Consider the following 20,846-nt stretch of genomic DNA (forward strand, 5'->3'; position numbering starts at 1 on the left):
GGTTTGCAATGTTAAAGGTTGTCAGGAAAGGCCTCACTGAGAAGGCAACTTTTTTTATTGTTGTTTTTTGGGTGCTAGGGATCAAACCCACGCCCTTGCACATGCTAGGCAAATGCTCTACTACTGTCACCCTAGTGGAAGAAAGTGACTTAAGCAAAGCTTTGAAGGTGAAGAATGAACCACATAAAATGAAGGTGAGGCAAGAGCTTAGCTGGCTCTGGGAGGTAATGCTAGCCTGAGAGGGTGTAGATCCGATGGGGCTGGGGACCTGTGTCCCTTGCAGAAATTATTTTGAGGAGACTTAACAGGGATTTTTGTGAATCCCTGACATGATCGTTTTATTTTTATTTTTTCTACATGGGGGACTGAAGCCAAGGGTGCTCTACCACTGAGCAACATCCACAGCCCTTTTTATTCTTTATTTTGAGACAGGGTCCTGGGTTTTTTTTTTTTTTTTGGTACCAGAGATTGAACTCAGGAACACTTTACCACTGAGCCACATCCCAGCCCTACTTCCAGCCCTACTTTGTATTTTATTCAGAGACAGAGTCTCACTGAGTTACTTAGTGCCTGGCTTTTGCTGAGACTGGCTTTGAACACTTACCCTCTGGAGTAGCTGCACCATTATGCTTGGTTCTTGATTTACATTTTTTTTTAATATTTATTTTTCAATTTTCAGTGGACACAACATCTTTATTTTATTTTATGTGGTGCTGAGGATCGAACCCAGCGCCCCGTGCATGCCAGGTGAGTGCATTACCGCTTGAGCCACATCCCCAGCCAGATTTACATTTAAAAAAATTTTTTTTTTTTAGTTGTAGATGGACACAATACCTTTGTTTATTGGACACAATACCTTTGTTTATTTTGTTTATTTTAAATACCTTTGTTAGTAATGAAAATTGAACCCAAGGGTACTTTATGACTGAGCTACATCCCCAGCCCTTTTTATTTTTATTTTATTCATTTATTTTGTGGTACTGGGGATTGAACCCAGCGCCTTGTGCATGTAAGGCAAGCACTCTACCAACTGAGCTACATCAACTTATTGAGACAGGGTCTCAATAAGTTGCTGATGGCCTTGCTAATTTGCTGAGGCTGGCTTTGAACTTGTGATCCTCCTGCCTCAGCCTCCCAGTTGCTGGGATTACAGGTAGTTGCTACCACGACATGCCCAGCTTGACTTACATTTTAAAAGAAAGTTTCTTGGGGATAGGGCTGTAGCTTAGTGGTAGTAGGCTTATCTGGCATGCAGGAAGCCCTGGGCTCAATCCCCTGCACCAACCAACCAACAAATGAAAAGATCCCCTAAAAAAATAAATAAATAAATAAAAATAAAAGGATGGTGCTTACTGCTATCTTAAAGAAAGACTGGGGGTGCTGGGGATGTGGCTCAAGAGGTAGCGCGCTTGCCTGGCATGCGTGCGGCCCGCCCAGGTTGGATCCTCAGTACCACATACAAACAAAGATGTTGTGTCCGCCAAAAAACCTAAAAAAATAAATAAATAAATATTTAAAAATTCTCTCTCTCTCTCTTAAAAAAAAAAGAAAGAAAGACTGGGTTAACCAATTTATACAACTAGGGAGATATTTGTATAAAAGTGTAGATTCTGCCTTCTCTTGAAAAATGGAAGACTTGGCTACACTGGACTTACTGGTCCTCATGGGGTGGAGTAGTGGCCATCCCCATTCAGGTGAGTCATGGACTCTCCCTTTGACAAAGCCTCATTCAAATAGTGAAACAGAGTGTTAGTAACTTGTTAGAGTCTGTAAACAAGTCAAAATAACACCTGGCATTTTGCCAGGGGAATGTTAGAGTTGGTAAACAAGTCTGGATGGTGCCTGGCAAAATGCCAGAGGGAGTGGTTTGAGAAGTAACAAAAGCGAGCCATTAAGTGTGGAGATTCCTGATTGGTTGACTGCTGTATCTAGTTTATGTTAATTAGATAAGCTGTGTGGAATGTATAAATACCTCTCCTGTCCTACAATAAACGGCTCCCTCTCCTGCTGTATCAACGTACACCCCCCGCCCCTTATTTTGCTGCAGCCAGACTGAGGCAGTAACTATTTCTCATCAATCTTGCACTGTTATTCTTACAATAAGGGAGAAAATGAACTGGTTTTTTGGCAACTGCAAACATGGGCTGGGATTGTGGCTCAGTGGCAGAGTGTTTGCCCCGCACATGTGAGGCACTGGGTTCAATCATCAGCACCACATAAAAATAAATAAACAAAATAAAGATATTGTATCCATCTATAACTAATATATATATATATATATATATATATATATATATATATATATATATATATTTTTTAAGATATCTGAACATGGCAGTGTGTTTGATGAAAGATGGGAAGATAGAAGAAAAAGTAATATTTCTCTCTCTTCTTTTTACTATGTGTATGTGTGTGTGTGTGTGTGTGTGTGTGAGAGAGAGACAAAGGATTGAACCTCTCTGCTTGACCACTGAGCTACATGCCCAGCTTTTTAAAATTTTTTATTTTGAGACAGAGTCTTGCTAAGTTGCCCATGCTGACCTCAAATTTGTGATCCTCTTGTCTTGGTCTCCTAAATCACTGGGATTACAGGAATGCACCACCATATTTGGCTGCATGAAAGTGAAAAATCCAATTTTTAAAATATGCAAAGAACGTGAGTCATAATAACATAAACTCCTTCACTTATATCACCTGCTTGACCGCTGTAGGCATCTGAGGTTATGATATCCCTTCTGTGTTTTATAAAGTGCTGCCACACCCATGAGCTCAAAGGATTCCTCTTTTGGATACTGAATACAGCCATAGAGTCCTTGAACTTTGATTTCTTCTCCTCCCAGTTTTGCAAAGAGGGAAATGAAGGCCTAGAAAGGTTAAGTAAAGCCATTCGAGGCCAGCTGGGAAGCGGTGACAGAATGGGAAACAGGGTTTATTTCAGGCCAATTGCTATGTCTATGAAAAAACCAATGGGTCTTAGATTTTCTGTTACCTTATAACTAAAGGCCCACATGCAGTTCCCAGCACAAGTCCCCAAGCACTATTTAAAGAGGCAAAAGTCAGGTGTGGAGGTATACTTCTATAATGCCCACTACTCTGGAGGCTGAAGCAGGAGGATTGCAAGTTCAAGGCCAGCCTGGGCAATTTAGTGAGACACTCTCAAAAATAAATAAATAAATAAATAAATCTGGAGATGGAGGTCACTGGTAGAGGACCCTAAGTTTCAATCCCCAGGACTGCAAAAAAAAAAAAAAAAAAAAAAAAAGTAAAAATAAAAATACATAAAGAGGGGCTGGGGCTGTAGCTCAGTGGCAGAGTGCTTGCCTAGCATATGTGAGGCACTGGGTTTGATCCTTGGCATGGTATAGAAATAAACAAAATAATAAAAATGTGCTGTGCATCTGCAACTACAAAAACAAATTAAAAATAAATAAATAAAGAGGCATAAATATCTATCTTATTAGAGCAGAACCATAAATAAGTAACTTAGTACAATGTTTAGCACATATTAAGGCTATGGTAGCTGTTAATTTAATAGCTATGCACAGTGCTTTTTGGTCTTTCAGTTTTCAGTAGTGAGCTGTTAATGACTAGATCAATCTAGGATCTAGTGGGGTGATTTTACACCCCATCTTGTTTTCCCCCTCCCCAGATATTTGGCAATGTCTGGAGACAATTTGGATTGTCAAAGTATGTGTGGGGTGCCATTGGCATCAGATGGTTGGAGGTCAGCATGCTGATAAGTATCTACAATGCATAGGACAACCCTTGAAATAAAGAATTATCTAGGTAAAAGCCAAGCCATGACCTGACTCTGTCCCCACTTTCGATGACCCTCGATTTCTGAAGTCCCCCAATAGCTTCTGTTGTCCCCTTCTGATCTCAGACCCCCGTTATCTCCAGAATTCCTCTTATTCCTGGCAATCCCAGTGCCTTGACAGTCCCTGCAGACCCTACTCCCTAATGTTTTATTGTCTCAGTTCTGTAATTTACCCAGGAACTTGCATCCCATCGCTGTTCTTTGATATCTCCTCTAAGAGTCCCATCTCATCAGTCTTACAGGTGATCCATTAAAAAATACTAATTATTATTATCCAGCTCCAAAAGTCAATAGCATCAAAGCCGAAAAACCTGCTTTCCTAATAAAGATGATCACCCCCCCCCCCTTTTTTGTGTGTGTGTCAAGAGATTGAATCCAAGGCCCTGTAACTACTGAACCATATCCCTAGCCATTTTTTATTTTGAGATAGGATCTCATTAAGTTGCTGAAGTTGACATCTAACTTGCAATCCTCCTGCCTCAATCTCCCTAGTTGCTGTATTTATAGGCGTGCACCACCAGCTCAGCTTCAAATTTATTTTTTTAAGACTCCTCAGTCATCTGCAGTGATTGAATCAGGGTGGGCAAGCTTTGGAATTAGAAAGGCTGGGTTCTGCCACTTTGTTACAGTGCTTCTTGTGCATAGTAGGCAATTAAAAAAAAAAATCTGTACAATTACCATGGATGGGTGGCGCAAGACTGTAATCCCAGCTACTTGGGTGGGTATACTTTTAACCCCAGCTACTTGGGAGGCTGAGGCAGGAGGATTGCAAATTCAAGGAGAATTGCATGCCCAGAACAATTTAGGGAAACTCTCAGCTCCAAACAAAATTAAAAGACCGCAGGGGTGGGGTGTGGGGAGGGCAGTTCAGTGATAAAGGGCTTGCCTAGCAAGGGCGGGGCTTTGCGAAGCTCTTGCACAGTTCTTGGCCCACAGAAGTCCCTTGAGAAATATTAGTTTACTTTCTTTTTCTTGTCATTTTTTTTCCTCATTCTAATCCAGGATCAGCCTATTCATTAGCTGAGTGACCTTGTACAAGTCACTCTTCTTCTGTGGGCCTTGATTTATTCTTTGTAAAATTAGAAAGTTGGCCTCTGCTCTCCAAGCGCGCTCCCAACGAAGAAATGGGACTGTGCACTTTACCGAGCTGCTTTCCTCCCCCGGGACTGATGGTACGGTCCCCGGGCAGCTCCCTCACCCCTCCGTCGCAGACCTTGGTACAGGCCCAGGGGGCCCCAGGCGGCCTCTCTGGGCTGCCCTTGCCCCCTGCAGAGTTCCGGGCCCGACCTTGCGCTAGCTGATTGGCTGGAGCCGTGCCCGGGCTGCGCGGCTATAGGTGAGCCCAGGAGGGGACGGGCGGGGCGGGCTGGAGAACCGCCCCTCCTCCTGGTCGGACGCCGTGCGGAGCCGCGGGCGGGAGGGCTGACGGACCGACTGACTGGAGGGACAGGAGGCAGCAAGATGGCGCAGACTCAGGGCACCAGGAGGAAAGTCTGTTACTACTACGACGGTGAGCATCGTCCTGGCGGCGGGGGCGGGGCCGGGCCGGCGGGACCGGGGATTGCAGGCTGAAGAGACCCGAGAGGGGAGGCTGAGCGTTGGGGCAGGGCTGAGGGAGGAGGCTGAGAAGAAAGGAGGTCGAGGCTGAGGGAGGAGGCTGAGAAGGAAGTCGAGGCTGAGAGAGGAGGTCGAGGCTGAGAGAGGAGGCCGAGGCCGAGGGGGGCGGGCGGGGGAAGCAGGAGGTAACTTGGTGGAAGATTCCGAAGGAGTTTGATGTGGAGAGTTTGGGCGGGACTCCCGGAGGGGGAGGCTCAGTCCGAGGGGGGAGACGGAGTCTGATGGAGACGGTTGCAAGGATATATTTTCCTACCGAGAATACAAAGATCTTTCGCTGTCCCGATCCTTGCTCATGGTTTTTTGGTGAGAGTCCTGCAGCTCGGGTCACCCGCTTCCCCTCCCCCAGTCTCTGAGCCGGGCCTGCAGTCCTGCTGGGAAGTGGGGCCCCAGGGGTTGGAAGGAGAAGGATGCACCCTGTTAAAACAGACTTTTCATTGAACAAAAATCTATGGAGCAGCTCATTCTGTTCTAGTTAAGTGTTTGGGCGCCGGGGCCGGGGCGCGATGGTGGGGGGGGGGTCATCAAGTCACTTCCCATCTTCAGCTCAGTCTAAAGGGGGAGCTAGACAGTGTCAGAAGGGTCACCCCATTATGGTGCTGGGTGAGGGAGGTCTCAAGAGTGTTGGGGAGCAGAGAAAAGAGGCACCCCACGCAGCTTGAGGGGTCAGGGAAGGAGGTGGCATCTCACTTAGGACCTGAAGAATAGAAGTTATTAGCCAGGTATAGGGAAGGCAAGGTTAGAGGCAAGCAGAAGACAGTACCTTTGAAAAACAGAAGGCATTTAGACAGTATGGCTGATGCATAGATTTGGGGGTATAGCGTAGAAGGTGGGGAGCAGGGCAGGACAGAGGGAGGAATTGTAAGTGAGGAAGCTTGGGAAATAAATAGGGACCAGATTGTGAAGGGCTGGGCATGCAATCCTGAGAAAGTTGGACTTTATTCTGAGGACACTTGTGAATCATTAAAGTCCTGAGGGTTATATGTTAGAAATATCTCTGGGTCAGAAATTATTGGATGTTCGGGTAAAAAAGGAAGGCTTGTTCACAAGTTTCTTGCATAATAGATAATAGATTTTTGCCAAGAACCATGTCAGTTAATAACTTTGGATTTTATTTTTATTTTTTAGAACTGACTATGTGATGCACATGCCTGTAATCCCAACAGTTTGGGAGGTTGAGGCAGGAGGATTGCAAATTGAGACCAGCCTGGGAATCATAGTGAGACCCTGTCTCAAAATAAAAAAAGGGCGTGGGATGTAGCTCAGTGTAGAGCACTTGCATACCATGTGCAAGGAACTGGTTCTAGTCTAGTGCTGCAAAACAACAACAAAATTATTGAGGTATTTAGGGGACATCCAACTAGAGGCTATCCAGTAAGCAGTTGACCATTTACATCTGCTATGTAAAAGACAGAAATGAGAAGATAGAAGCTTTTGGTAGATGTTAGTATAGAGAGTAATCTTAGTTATTTAGAAGGGGATGTAGTTACTCAGGAAATTGTATAGGATGAAAAGGATCCAGGGTGAAATTCTAATGGACTGGACTGAGAACCAGTCTAGTGGTCCTCATGGTCTGTATTCCCATCAGTACTTCTGACTGTGTCTCCACATTGCCCATTTGAGTTGGGCATGGTGGTGCATGCCTATAATCCCAGTGACTTGGGAGACTGAGGTAGGAGGATCATAAGTTTGAGACCAGCCTCAGCAACTTAGATCCTGTATTAAAAGAGGCTGGGGATATAGCTCAGTGGTAGAGCGCTTGGGTTCAATCCCCATACCACCAAAAAAAAAAAAAAGGAAAGAAAAATAAATCGCCTGTTTGCTTGGTCACATTTCTTGTAGTCAGTAAGCTCTCTTGGGAAAGGATTGTGCCTTGTCTACTTCCCTAGCCCCCAAAACAGTGTGTAGATCACAGTAGACTCAATAAATACTTGTTGATTAAATGAAGGAAGGATACAGAGATATGGATTTTGGTAGATTCAGGAATGGATAGGTGAAAAAGAGACATTAGATTGAGAACACCCCCCCACACACACCCCGCCGCCTTTTGCTGTACTGGATATTGAATCAGGGCCTTATATAGGCAAGTCTTTTTGTTTTTATTTATTTATTTTTCTTTTGTTGCACATGGACACAATGTCTTTATTTTGTTTATTTATTTTTATGTGGTGCTGAGGTTTGAACCCAGTGCCTCACACATACTAGGCAAGCGCTCTACCACTGAGCCACAACCCCAGACCTTGTTTTTATTTTTAAGGTAAGTGTTCTGAGGCTGAAAACTTTCTTCTTTTCATACTGGGGATAGAATCCAGGAGCATTCTATAACTGAGTTACCTCCCTACCCCTTTTTATTTCATTTTATTTTAAGACTGGTTCAAGGGCTGGGGTTGTGGCTCAGCAGTAGAGCGCTTGCCTAGCACGTGGGAGGCCCTGGGTTCGATCCTCAGCACCACCTAAGAATAAATAAATAAAATAAAGGTATTGTGTCCAACTACAACTAAAAAATAAATATTAAAAAAAAAAAAAAAAAAAAGACTGGTTCAAAGTAAAATTGCCCAGGCTGGTCTCAAACTTGTAAACCTCCTGCTTCAGTCTTCTGGGTCACTGGTGTTTCAGGTGCGTGCCACCACTTGCTGGCCAAGGCTGAAAACTTTTAAAGGGAAGCTTGTGTGAGGCAAGGAGAGAGGGTTGTTGACAAAGGGGAGATGTAGTAACTGAGAGTTGGATATATTTAAATTCTTATAGAAAACAGCCAGAAGAGAGGGAGAAGTTGAAGACACAGGAAAGGGTCTGGTAGTGATGGAGATTCCTGAGGAGACCAGGTGAGAAGGAAACCAGAGCCCAGGTAGGGACACTAGCCTTCAAGAAGTTCCTTTGTGATGAGAGGGTAAGTGGCAAGGAAAAGTTCAAATGTAAGTAAGTTTGAAGGAGAGAAGATGAAGAGAAAGTTGAGGAGTTCTCAAGCTGGAGGAAGAGAATATCCTTTCTTTGAGAGAGTGGGGGAGGGTGATAGCTACAGTAGGAGTCTTAAAGAGAGGAGATTAACTGTTTTGAAAGAAAGAACCAGGGAAATAAATTTGGAAGGATTGCTGAGCAGTAGAGGGTCCATTTGAAGCTGGAACCTATGATTCTGTAGCTATATCGTTTTGCATAGTTTTATGGTCTTGACATTCTCAGTTTAAAAGAAGAAAAGAAGAAAGGACTCAGTCTTCAGAAAGGGGACTGAACTTGAGAAACTTAGAGTTTTGCAGTGTGGTCTCTTGGTTGGGACTCAGATTTCTTTGACTCTGCCACTCAGAAGTTTTGCAATATTGGACAAGTCACTTTACCTTTCAGGTTACTTTCCTGTAAAATGAAAATGATAGTTTTCATTATAAGAACTGTGATAGCAAAGCTCTTTAAAACATTTATCTATCTATCTATCTGTCTATCTATCTGTCTGTCTATCTATCTATCTATCTATCTATTTGAGGTGCCTGAATTGAACTCAGGGGCACATGACCATTGAGCCACATCCCTAGCCCTATTATATTCAGAGACAGGGTCTCACTGAGTTGCTTAGCACCCCGCTTTTGCTGAGGCTGTTTTTGAACTTGCGATCCTCCTGCCTCAGCCTCCTGAGCTGCTGGGATTACAGGTGTGCTCCACCATGCCCAGCTTTTTAAAGTAGTGAGCTGGAGGTATAGTTCAGTGGTAGAGTACTTACTTGCCTAGCATGCAAGAGGCCCTGGCTTCCATCCCTACACCAGCCCCCCCCCAAAAAAAAATTGTTTAAAGTAGTATGTAAATAAAAATAATTATTTCTTTAAAAGTCTCAGGAACTTGATTAAAAACTGTTAAAAAAAGATGGTGCCTCTGGGCACCACCTTCAGGTACTCTTTAGATATGGTATCTTAGTTCTCCAGGTCTGAGCCTTGGCTGGATCTAGGCTTGATAGGTGAAAGAGTTGCTAGGAACCAAGGCCCCTGGGTACTGAAAGCTCTGCCTTATCCCAAAGGCCATCTAATTAGAGATCTTTGAATGTAAAGTTCACTCAATTTTGGAGTATTGTATTGTTCAAGGAACTTTCTACCTATAGGACCCTTTAGATTATATGCACACTGAATTAGATACCTGGGAAACCCAGTGTAGCTTTTTGTATACTGAATTTGGAGTCAGAGAGTTGACTTCCAGATCCCTCATTACCTGTGTGTTTTTGGACAGGCACTTAAATTCTTTCTTTCTTTTTTTTTTTTTTTTCTTTAAAATTTTTAGTTATAGTTGGACATAATACCTTTAATTAATTTATTTATTTTTATGTGTTGCTGAGGATCGAACCCAAGGCTTTGCACATGCTAAGCCGGCACTCTACCACTGAGCCACAACCTTAGCCCTAGGCACTTAATTTCTTTGAGTCTCAATTCAGTGCATTTAATTTTTTTGTGGTTCTGGGGATTGAATCCTGGGGTGTTCCACCACTGAGCCATACTCTTAATCCTTTTCGTTTTGAGACAGGGTCTCACTAAGTTGTCTAGGCTGGCCTTTCATGATCCTCCTGCCTCCCAAGTAGCTGGGATCATAGGCATGTGCCATCATCCCTGGCTTTACTTTTTATCCCGTAGGAGATGGGGAGCCATTAAGGATTTTGAGTATGAGAGTGGAGTTATTAGAACTTTGGATTAGGAAGATAACTCTGGTGACAGTGTAGTAGATGGTCTGGACTGAAAATAGAGTTAGATAGTTTGGATGGAACGTAGAGAGACCAATTAGAAGGCAATAAGGGTTTTATCTATAAAGCAGGAAGGATACGCCACAACCAACTTATAAGAATCTAGTGAGAAAGTAAAATGAATGTGCTTTGACACTATAAAGTGTCACAATATAAGAGGTGAATTGTGGCTTATAATAATTCTAAGTAAGTGATGGTTAATTTTCTGTTATAGGAAGGAATTCCTTAGAGTTGTGAAGTGAGTTGCCACACTGGCTGCTGTTCCCCAGTAGCTTTAGAATGAACTCTAGTGCTAATGGGTTCCAGAAGAAGAAAGCGGGCTAGATTCATCTCTAAGTGCTGACCTTACCAGGGTCTCCTGCTTTTTTTTCGTTTCTTTTGGAATTCCCCTTCCTCAAGGTGGCAGAGAATCTTGGAAACTAGAAATCAACCAGAAAGAGAGTTTGAGAGTTTGCTGTAAAAATTCCTGGCTTTTCCTCCTGGGAGTGTGTGTGTGTGTTTTACTGAAGTTGTCACTCTTCTTCAGGGGATGTTGGAAATTACTATTATGGACAAGGCCACCCAATGAAGCCTCACCGAATCCGCATGACTCACAATTTGCTGCTCAACTATGGTCTCTACCGAAAAATGGAAATTTATGTGAGTTCCTGGGAGCACTATCCCTGTCTAACCTCCTTGGCTCTGATTCCCATATGTCATTGATTATCTCATTTTCTCAACTACTCATTCATTTGTTAATAAACGTGTTGAGTAACTATTATGTAGCAGGTATTGTACATGATAGAAATTCTGGGTTTTGAGATATTTTCTCCAGTTCTGAGATCTACATGTAAACAAATAAACTATGTGTATGTACCACAGTTAAAGAACATAGAAGATGCAGAAATAATGAGGAATGAAGGAAGAAGGGAGCCATGGAATGTTTCCTAGAGGTGATGTCTAAACAGGGTTTTATTTTATTTTTTGTCTATCTTTTTGGCACTGGGGATTGAACCCAGGGATGCTTTACCACTGAGCTTCATCCCTAGTCCTTTTTTTTGCTGAGGCTGACCTTGAACTTGTGATCCTCTTGTCTCAGCATCCCGAGTTGCTCAGATTATAGCTGTGGGCCACTTCGCCCTGCCTAAGCAGGGTTTTAACGATTTATTTATAAAGTTTAGCTTAGAAGGGACCGACATTTCTGGCCAAGGGAAAAACAAAGGCAAAGAGGCAAAAGTAAGGAAAATATAACGTTTGGGGAAAATATAAGTAGGTCAGTAAGCAGGTACCCAGTGTGAGTTTGTGGTGTGAGTGATGGGAGATAGAGCTGGAGAGGTCAGCAAGGGTTGGATGGGCTGTACTAAGAAACTGGTGGGTCAGGGCCAAAAAAATCTGATGCTTTGTTGTTGTTTTATTTTGTTTTTGTTGTACTGGGGATTGAACTCAGGAGCATTCTACTACTGAGCTTTACTGAGTCCTTTATATTTTATTTTAAGACAGGATCTCACTAAGTTGTGCAGACTGGCATCCAACTTGCAGTCCTACCTCAGTGTCCCAAGTTGCTGGAGTTACAAGCATGGGTTACTATGCCTGGCTCAAAAGAAAAGATTAAGACTATGTAGAACTAGATGCCAGATCTCTAGTTGCTACAGAGTCTTACCAACTTCGAGACGACTTCTTCAGCTAATTTTTGCTTGATTTTCCAGTTTTTAAAGAGAATCTAGAAATCTTGCTCATAAAATCTGCCAGATTTAAAATGGTGAATGAAGGTTTTTGTATTTTAACACGTGTGTGACAAAACATCAGTACATTTGTGGATCAAATTAAACAGTTCCCACTTTAACCTCTTCTAGAGGCAAATAGGAACAAGTAAAGTGTTTAAATGAAAAAGAAATAGGAACATGCATGCCTTTTAGAAACCGTGAGGCAATTTAGGAAACTGTTGCAAGAGTTCAAATGATAAAATAAAGAGGGTCTGGGGGCCCATGTTGCCTTATGGAATAAGAATGTGTTGTAAAAATCTGTGCCAATAGCTCGAGTAACCTAGCAACAGCAGCATCCTTCTTAGCATTCCAGAGACTGGAAGGAGATGAGTCTTCTGTCCCAGAGGGCCTTGTCATAGCTCTGGAGCCAACAGAGGCACTTAGAGAAGCAAGGAGGAAAATAGAGGAGTCAGTAGGCCTTGGGACCAGTGATCTTTCTTAAGCTTGAAGGGCAGCTGGGAGTGAAAAGCATAGAAGTTTTCAGGGATATCCTGTCCTTTTTTGCTAAAGAAAACCCTTCCCAGAAGTTTCCCAGTAGACTTCCCCTTAAATTTTTTGGGTTATTTGCCAACTTCAGACCATCACTAGTGTAAATATATAGGATTACTAGAACTGGCTTAGACTGTTTATGATTTGATCTCTATGACTGAGTTTATCAACACCCAGCCAAATTGGGATTGGCTTTTGGGGAGGCAACCAAGAATGACTGCCATTGGAGTTAATACTTTACTGGAGATGACTTCATCTGTGTGGTGTTCTTATTGTTAACTCATAAAACAAAACCCCAGTATAATCTCTCCTCAAATCTCTAGACCTTGTTCTACTTAATATGACCTTTTTCCTCCTCTGGTGTTGCTTCATTGAGTGTGAATTTTCGATTTTCTCTATCCCTTCTGTCCTTTCTCTGCAATGTGACCTTTGCATCCCTTTCTCAAAGCACAGGTATCCATTTTAGTACCTGTCCTGAGATTGATGGCTTTTGGGCATCATTCCTGAAAGAAGCTCCTTAGATTTCCCATAGAAGTTGCTATAGTAGTTAGCACTGTGATGTGTACACCTGTAACCCCAGCAATTTAGAAGCTGAGGCAGGACGATCACAAGTTCAAGACCAGCCTCAGTAATTTAGTGAGCCCCTCAGCAACTTAACAAGACCCTGTCTCAAAATAAAAAATAATAAAGGACTGGGGATATAATTCAGTGGTGAAGTGCTCCTGGGTTCAATCCCCAGTCTGCCGCCCCTGCCCCACCCCCCAAAAAAGAAAGAAATGGATGAAGTACTTCTGTTCTGTACCTGAAGGAGTCTTTTTCATATAATTTTCTCTTTCTGGTGCCTTCCTTTATCCTGTCTCCACACATGTAATTAATTTCTCCTGGGATCTCCATCCTTATCAGTTACCTTCCTGTTTACATAATCAAGTTTTTTTTTCTTGTGTTGGAATGCTAATTTTGAGTATTTTCAGGTTTCTTATTTGTTGCCCTCTGTGTGTCCCCCCCCCTCCCCCAGGGCTGAGGACCAAACCTAGGACCTTGCATGTGCTAGGCAAGTGCTCTGCCACTGAGCTAAATCCTCAACCCCTGCCCTCTGTTCTGTGTGTGTGTGTGTGAGTGATGCTGGGCTTCCCACATGCTAGGCAAGCATTTCCATTGAGCTACATCCCCATTATCCCTTGTTCTTTTTTTATTTTTTAAGTTAGTTTATTTATTTATTTATTTTTGTTTTTTATTTTGGTACTGGAGACTGAACCCAGGGGCACTTTACCACTGAGTTACATCCCCAAACCTTTTTATTTTCTCTTTTGAAACAAGGTTTTACTAAGTTGCTTAGGGCCTCACTAAATTGCTGAAGCTGCCTTGAACCTGCAATCTTCTTGCCCCAGCCTCCTGAGATGCTGGGATTAAAGGTGTGTAGCACCATGCCCCGCTTCCTGGTTCTTTTTTAAAAAATTGTTTTCAGCTGAACATGGTGACACATGCCTATAATTCCAGTGACTTGGGAGGCTGAGACAGGAAGATAAAAAATTTGAGGCCAGCCTGGGCAAATTAGTGAGACCCTGTCCCAAAATAAAAAATAAAAGGTTTGGGATGTAGTTCAGTGATGAAAGCCCTTGGTTTTTATCTCCAGTACCCATCCCCTACAAAAAATTTTATCATTAAATGTTTAGTTGTTATTAAAGAATTTTTGTGAAACATATGTAAAGTATAAAGAATCACAGTTAATACCACCTAGCATAAGAAAAAGAACATTTCTGCTATTGCTGAAACCCTTTTTGTGCCCTTTACTGATCTTTTTTCTCTCACAGAGTTTTTTCTGTCCTGAATTTGGGGATATTATTTCCTTCCTTTTCTTTATAATATTATCAATATGTGTTCTTAAACAGTGCATGTTTTAGTTATACACATTTATTATATGAATGGAGCCACATAATACCTATGTATGACCTCTTGCATGCTAGGCAAGTATTGTATGACTGAGCTACATCCCCAGCTCTTTTCATTTTTTTATAAAATTTTGAGAGAGGTCTTGCTAAGTTGCTCTGTTGGTCTTTAGCTTGGTGATCCTTCTGCCTTATTCTTCTGAGTAGCTGGAGTTGTAGGTGTATGCCACTGTGTCCAGTGCCATACAGTATAGGAATTATATGACTTGCTCTTTTGCTCAACAAGTTCTCAAGTCATTCATGTTGATGCATGTAGCTATATTTGATTTTACTGTACTCTGTTGAAGTAATGTACTATAATTTGTTTTATTACTAGTGAGCATTTGATTTGTTTCTGGTTTTTTACTTTTATAAATACTGATATTGTGAACATTCTGAACATCTCTTAGAGCACTTATACTAGAGTTTCACTAGGGGATACACAAGGAGTGGAATTGCTGAGTTGGGGTGTATGTACATGCTCACTGGTATAAGATAAAGCCAAAATGATCTCACTTGCCCACAGCATACAATTACAGCTGCTCTAAGTCCCTGCCTATACTTGATTTTGATAGATTCCATTTTTCTTGCCCAATTTAGGTAGATGTCAAATGCTATCTTTCTGTTGTTTTAATTCGCATTTCCCTTTGAAATACCTGTTCAAGCCTTTCCTTCATTTTTCTATTTGGTTCTCTCTCTCTCTTTTTTTTAATACCAGGGATTTAACCCCGGCATGCTTTACTGCTTAGCCATATCCCCAGCACTTTTTACTTTTGTTTTTGAGACAGTGTCTCCCTAAGTTGCTTAAGGCCTCACTAAGTTCCTGAGGCTGGCCTTGAACTTATGATCCTCTTGCCTCAGCCTCCTGAGTCACTGGGATTACAGGCATGTGCCACTATGCCCTACTGGTTGTCTTTTTTTTTTAAATTAGACCACAAATACACAGAATTTGGTTAATTATGATCCTTGGCTCATCAGCATCATTGGTCCATGCCCAGCTGTCTTTATTTTTTATTATTTAAATTTTTTTAGTTGTACATGGACATAATACCTTTGTTTATTTGTTTATTTATTTTTATATGGTGCTGAGGATCCAACCCAGGGCCTCGCATGTGCTAGGCGAGCACTCTGCCATTGAGCCACAACCCCAGCCCCACAATATCTTTATTTAATTTATTTATATGTTGTGCTAAGGATTGAACCCACTGCCTCACACATGCTAAGGAAGTGCTCTATCACTGAGCCACAACCCCAGTCCTGCCCGTTTTTTTTTTTTTGTTGTTGTTGTTATTGTTAAGACAGACTCTTACTGTGTTGCCTAGGTGGCCTTCAACATGTTATCCTCTTGCCCCAGCCTCCCAAGTAGCTGGATTATAGGTGCACACCACTGAGCCCTATTTTGGGCTTTTTTTTTTTTTTTTTTAATGTTACTGGGGATTGAACCTAGAGCAAGGCAAATATTCTACTCTCTGGGGTACATCGCTAGTGCTTGGCATTCTTTTTCCAAAAAAATTATCTTGTTATTTATTTACTTAAAATTTTTAATAATACAACAAACATTCATATTCCTGTAATCTAATCAGTGTTTTTTCTTTAAGATTTTTTTTTTTTAGTTGTTGATGCACCTTTATTTTATTTATTTTTATGTGGTGCTGAGGATCAAACCCAGTGCCTCACATATGCCAGGCAAGCACTCTACCACTAATCCATAACCCAGCCCCCTAATCAGTGTTTTGAATTTTATCATTCTCCTGCTTTTTAAAAACTTTAGTGTGCCCATGTGTGTGTATGCACCTAAGAAATATATAGTATTCATTTATTTGTTTTTGAACTTCACAAAAAAGGTATCTGTGTATAGCCTCCTGGGGTTTGTTTTCTCATATAATATATAGGTAAAATCTATCCATTTTGTTACATGAAGCTAGAGTTCTTTAGTTTTTCTGTGCTGAATAATATTCTATCATGTCAGTATACTGTAATTTATTCATTCTCCCACAGTCTTAATTTGTATCTAATTTTTTATTGTTAGAAACAGTACCGGGCTGGGGATGTGGCTCAAGCGGTAGCGCGCTCGCCTGTGCGGCCCGGGTTCGATCCTCAGCACCACATACAAACAAAGATGTTGTGTCCGCCGAGAACTAAAAAATGAATATTAAAAAATTCTCTCTCTCTCTCTCCCCCCCCCCCACTCTCTCTTTAAAAAAATAAAATAAAATAAAGCCCACAAATCTTAAAAAAAAAAAAAAAAAACAGTACCCACTCTAAGGGCTGGGATTGTGGGTCAGTGGTGGAGTGCTTGCCTAGCAAATGTGAGGCCCTGGGTTCGAGCCTCAGCACCATATTAAAAAAAAAATAAAGAATAAACAAATAAAATAAAGTTATTAAAAAAAGAAAGAAACAGTATCACTGAACATTCTTGTACATGTCTTCTAGTATATATGTGCAATAATTTCTTTGGCTATATCTTTATGAACAGAATTATTGGATTATAGGTTTTGAATATAAAATGCTAAGTTGCTTTCCAGTGTGGTTAGATGGATTTATACTTCCACAGTAATGTACAAGAGATATTTAAGTCATATTCCCTCCCATACTTGAATTAGATTTTTAGAACGTTCCCATTTAAACAGGTATAGAACAATTTTTGTGATTTTGATTAGCATTTTGCTCATGATCAGTGACACTGAGCAACTACTCTACTATAAAGAAAGGTTTTTTAATTGTTTTCATCATTTTTCTCTTGGGATGTTTGTTTTCTTCTTAGCAATATATAGTATTCTTTATATATTCTGGTTTATATAATCCACTGTTAGTATATTGGTTGTTACTATAAATATCTTCTATCTTGTTTTTGTCTTTTTACTTTGTGTGTGTGTGTGTGTGTGTGTGTGTGTGGTGCTGGGGATTGAACCCAGGGCCTTGTGCATGTGAGGCAAGCACCCTTCCAACTGAGCTCTATCCCAGCCCTTTGTCTTTTCACTTTAATGAGCAAAAGTTCCTAGTTTTAATGTAATCTTATTTTTCCATTATAAGTCTTTTATGTCCGAAAAAATTCTTTTCAGCTTTTAAGATTCTTCTATATTATTGATATTTTATTCTTCTATATTATGTGGTGACCCAGGGCCTCACACATGCTAGGATAGGTAAGGTTAATTGCCTTTCATATAGGTGTTTACAACATCTAGAATGTTTTTAATTTTATTTTTATTCTTTGTGGTACTGAGGATTGAACACAGGGTACTCTTACCAATGAGTTGTATCCCCATACTTTTAAATTTTATTTTGACATAGGGTCTCCCTGAGGTGCCCAGGCTGGCCTGGAACTTGCAATTTTCCTGTCTTAGCCTCCCAAGTAGCTGGGATTATGGGCGTATACCTCTGCATATGGCCCTGTTACTTTTTATTTATTTACTTTTAAATTTAATTTTGATAGATTTTTTTTTTCCTGTTTTCTTTCTCTTTTTTTTTTTTCTTGTTTCAGTACTGGGGATCAAACCTAGGACTTGCACATACTGTGCAAATGCTGTATTATTACAGTTTCTATGATACCTACCTATTAAAGGCTTACTTACTTTTCACATATTGGTCTTTACTAACATCTAGAATTGATTTCAAGCCTTATTTATTTATTTATTTATACCAGGGATTGAACCCAGGGCACCTTACCACTGAAAAAAATGTCTGAAAAAATGTCCCCTTTTTATTTTGAGGCAGACTGTCACTAAATTGCCCAGGCTGACTTTGGCTTTGAAATCCTCCTGCCTCAGCCTCTCAAGGAGCTGAGATTACAACTCTGTGTCACCCAGGCTGCCTATTTTATGATTTTTTTTTTCTTTGACTGTAATGTCATCTCTTCTGGAACTTTGAGGCCTGGGGTGAAGATAGGTTTCTAGATTTGCTTTTATTTTGTGAGAGAGGCATTTGAGATGGGCTGTGTCCTCAGAGATTTGGAATAAAGGATGAGTTTTCAATAGAAAGAATACAAACACTGATCCTGTGGTGGGAAGCTGTGCAGGTGTCGTGGAGGAAAAGCTGTTTGTTTGAAGTATAGTATTTATCAAGAAGGCAGAGGAAATTAGGCTAGGAAAGGAACTTTGTGAAATTCCCTAATTGCCATGTCAAAGAGTTTAGAATCTTTTGTAATGATTAAGGACAGGGGATTGACTTTAAGATTTTTGTGATACTAACATGCAGGATGGAAGAGGATGAGGCTCAATATAAATGGGACCATTAAGGATGCCAGAAATAATCCAAGTGAATTAATTTATTAGGTCAACAGATATTTATTGAGTTATACACCAGGGACCATGCATATTGCTTAGAATAAAGTTTGACCTGCTCCTGTTCTCCCAGAGTAGATCAAGCACACATGCAGTTTCTATGGTTTGATGAGTGTGATAAAGGAAGTACCGGATTCTCAGAGGAGTACTTCAAAGAGTTTCTTAAATGAGACTCCGTAGGTCAAGGTTAGCATTGTGGGGGAATTGACTTTTTGGTTGCAACCTAAAGGTTGAATAGAAGGTGTGAAGACAACAGTGTTCTATTTTAGGTCATAGCATGTGCAGAGGCCTAAAGGTGCAAGATAGTCCCCTTGGGGAATTGCAAATGAAACAGTCCTTGGCAGATTGGTACAGCACAAGATAAATTCAGTCCCTCAAACATGTTTTGTTTAACCCACAATTTTTTTTTTTTTCCCTGCCTGTGGTACTTGGATTAAACCCAGGGACACTCTACTACCAAGCCACATCCCTAAATCCTTTTTTAAAAATCTTAATTTTACATGGCAGAGGCTGGTATCAAACTTGGGATTCTCCTGCCTCAACCTCCTCATCACTGGAATTATGCACAACTCCCACAAAATATTTTTAATAACTTTTGTTAGTGGGAAACCTTTATAAAAAAATAAAGTTTGACTTGAAAAAAATCTGGTGGTTGTTGGGGTGATAACGCATACCTTTAATCCCAGCTGAGGCAGGAAGATAGCAAGTTTGAGGCAACCTTAGCAACTTAGTAAGACCCTAAATCAAGATTAAAAATAAAAAGGGCTTGGTATGTAGCTCAATGGTAAAGTGCCCTTGGGTTTAATCCCTAGTACTTAAAAATAAAAGAATCTGGCAATTGGGTCCAATACCAGGTGGGAGATTGCTGCCAGAATCCAAGCCAAGCCCAAAAGGTGATGGCCTGAGGATGGAAGTGGACAGACTTGACAGATATATTGGTGTAGTTTAAGCGAAGTCTAATGTAGTGGTTGAGGAAAGAGAAGAATTAAAGGTGATACTCTGGCTTCTGTCTTAAGCAACTGGGTGAATGGTGGTGAGAACAAGACATCTGGGAAAGAGTGATAGAAGAAATAGGGGTGGTGGATGCAGTCAAGATTATACAAGTATTGGGGCTGGGAGAGTGGCTCAGTAATAGAGTACATGTTTAGCAAGTGCAGGGCCCTGGGTTCAATCCCCTCCTCCCAAAATAAGAACTATTAAAAGATTATGGAAGTATAGTGAGAGGGACTGGCATTGGTTTGCGATAGTAAAGCAAAAAAGGGCAGAGTTTAAAATGATACTTAAGTTTTCAGCCTGAGTGTATGTTGGATTTATTAATAGAAATAGTAAAAGTTCTGGAACGTTGAATTTGAGTGCTTCTACATCGTCAGTCACAAATTGTTGAGTCCAGTTGAATTTAAAGGCCTGTGTGGAGCTCACTGGAAATCTATTGGAATTTTGAATCCAGAGTACAGAATATAGACTAAGATGGAGTTAGAGTTAGGGTCGCATTTGTCAAGGAGAATAAAGGAGTTAGTGTAGGACAAACAACTTGATATTTAGAGCCAATTATTACTACTTTCCCTGTGGATGTTTTTAATAATCTTTAAGTGATGGGAGGAAGAAAAGAGAGTGTTGGGAAGGAGGAATCAGAATGTTAGGATGACCAGGAAATTATCATGTCAAAGAAGTTTTGGGTGGATGTGATCAGAATTTTTTTTTTTACTTTTTATTTTTAGTTTTTGGTGGACACAACATCTTTATTTTATTTTTATGTGGTGCTGAGGATCGAACCTAGCGCCCTGCGCATGCCAGGCGAGCGCACTACTGCTTGAGCCACTTCCCCAGCTGGTGATCAGAATTTTTGGTGTGATGATTTATAAAGGATTGCTCATCCATTTCAGTTGTCCTTAGTCATCCCTTTTTCTTAAGTTTTTGGAACCACTTGGACCATAATTATATATTGTTATATCTAATAGTAAGAAGTACTGGGAGGGCTGGGGATATAGCTCAGTTGGTAGAGTGCCTGCCTTGCATGCTCACTGCCCTGGGTTCAATCCTCAAATCCCCAGCACGACCAAAAAAAAAAGAAAAAGAAAAGAAGTACTGGGGCTGGGGATATAGCTCAGTTGGTAGAGTGCTCGCCTCACATGCACAAGGCCCTGGGTTCAATCCCCAGCACCAAAAAAACAAAACAAACAAAAAAAAGAAGTACGAATTTATAAAGCACTTTATAGTTTACAAAGAGATTTAATGATCTCATCTGATTCTCATAACTTCCCTGTGAGGTAG

At 41.0% G+C, this 20,846-nt stretch overlaps 1 protein-coding gene across 1 annotated transcript in view; it reads left to right on the plus strand.

Moving 5' to 3' along the window:
• The first annotated feature begins 5,213 nt into the window (after positions 1-5,213).
• Hdac1 (histone deacetylase 1) overlaps positions 5,214-20,846 on the plus strand; it is a 29,794-nt gene continuing 14,161 nt past the window's right edge. Inside the window, exons 1-2 of the mRNA XM_071617608.1 lie at positions 5,214-5,327; positions 10,666-10,778. Of these exons, the coding sequence (XP_071473709.1) occupies positions 5,279-5,327; positions 10,666-10,778 (162 nt within the window). The 5' untranslated portion in view covers positions 5,214-5,278. The remainder of the gene's footprint in view (positions 5,328-10,665; positions 10,779-20,846) is intronic.

The sequence above is a fragment of the Marmota flaviventris genome, chromosome 10 (genome assembly GCF_047511675.1).
Source record: "Marmota flaviventris isolate mMarFla1 chromosome 10, mMarFla1.hap1, whole genome shotgun sequence".
Lineage (NCBI taxonomy): Eukaryota > Metazoa > Chordata > Mammalia > Rodentia > Sciuridae > Marmota > Marmota flaviventris.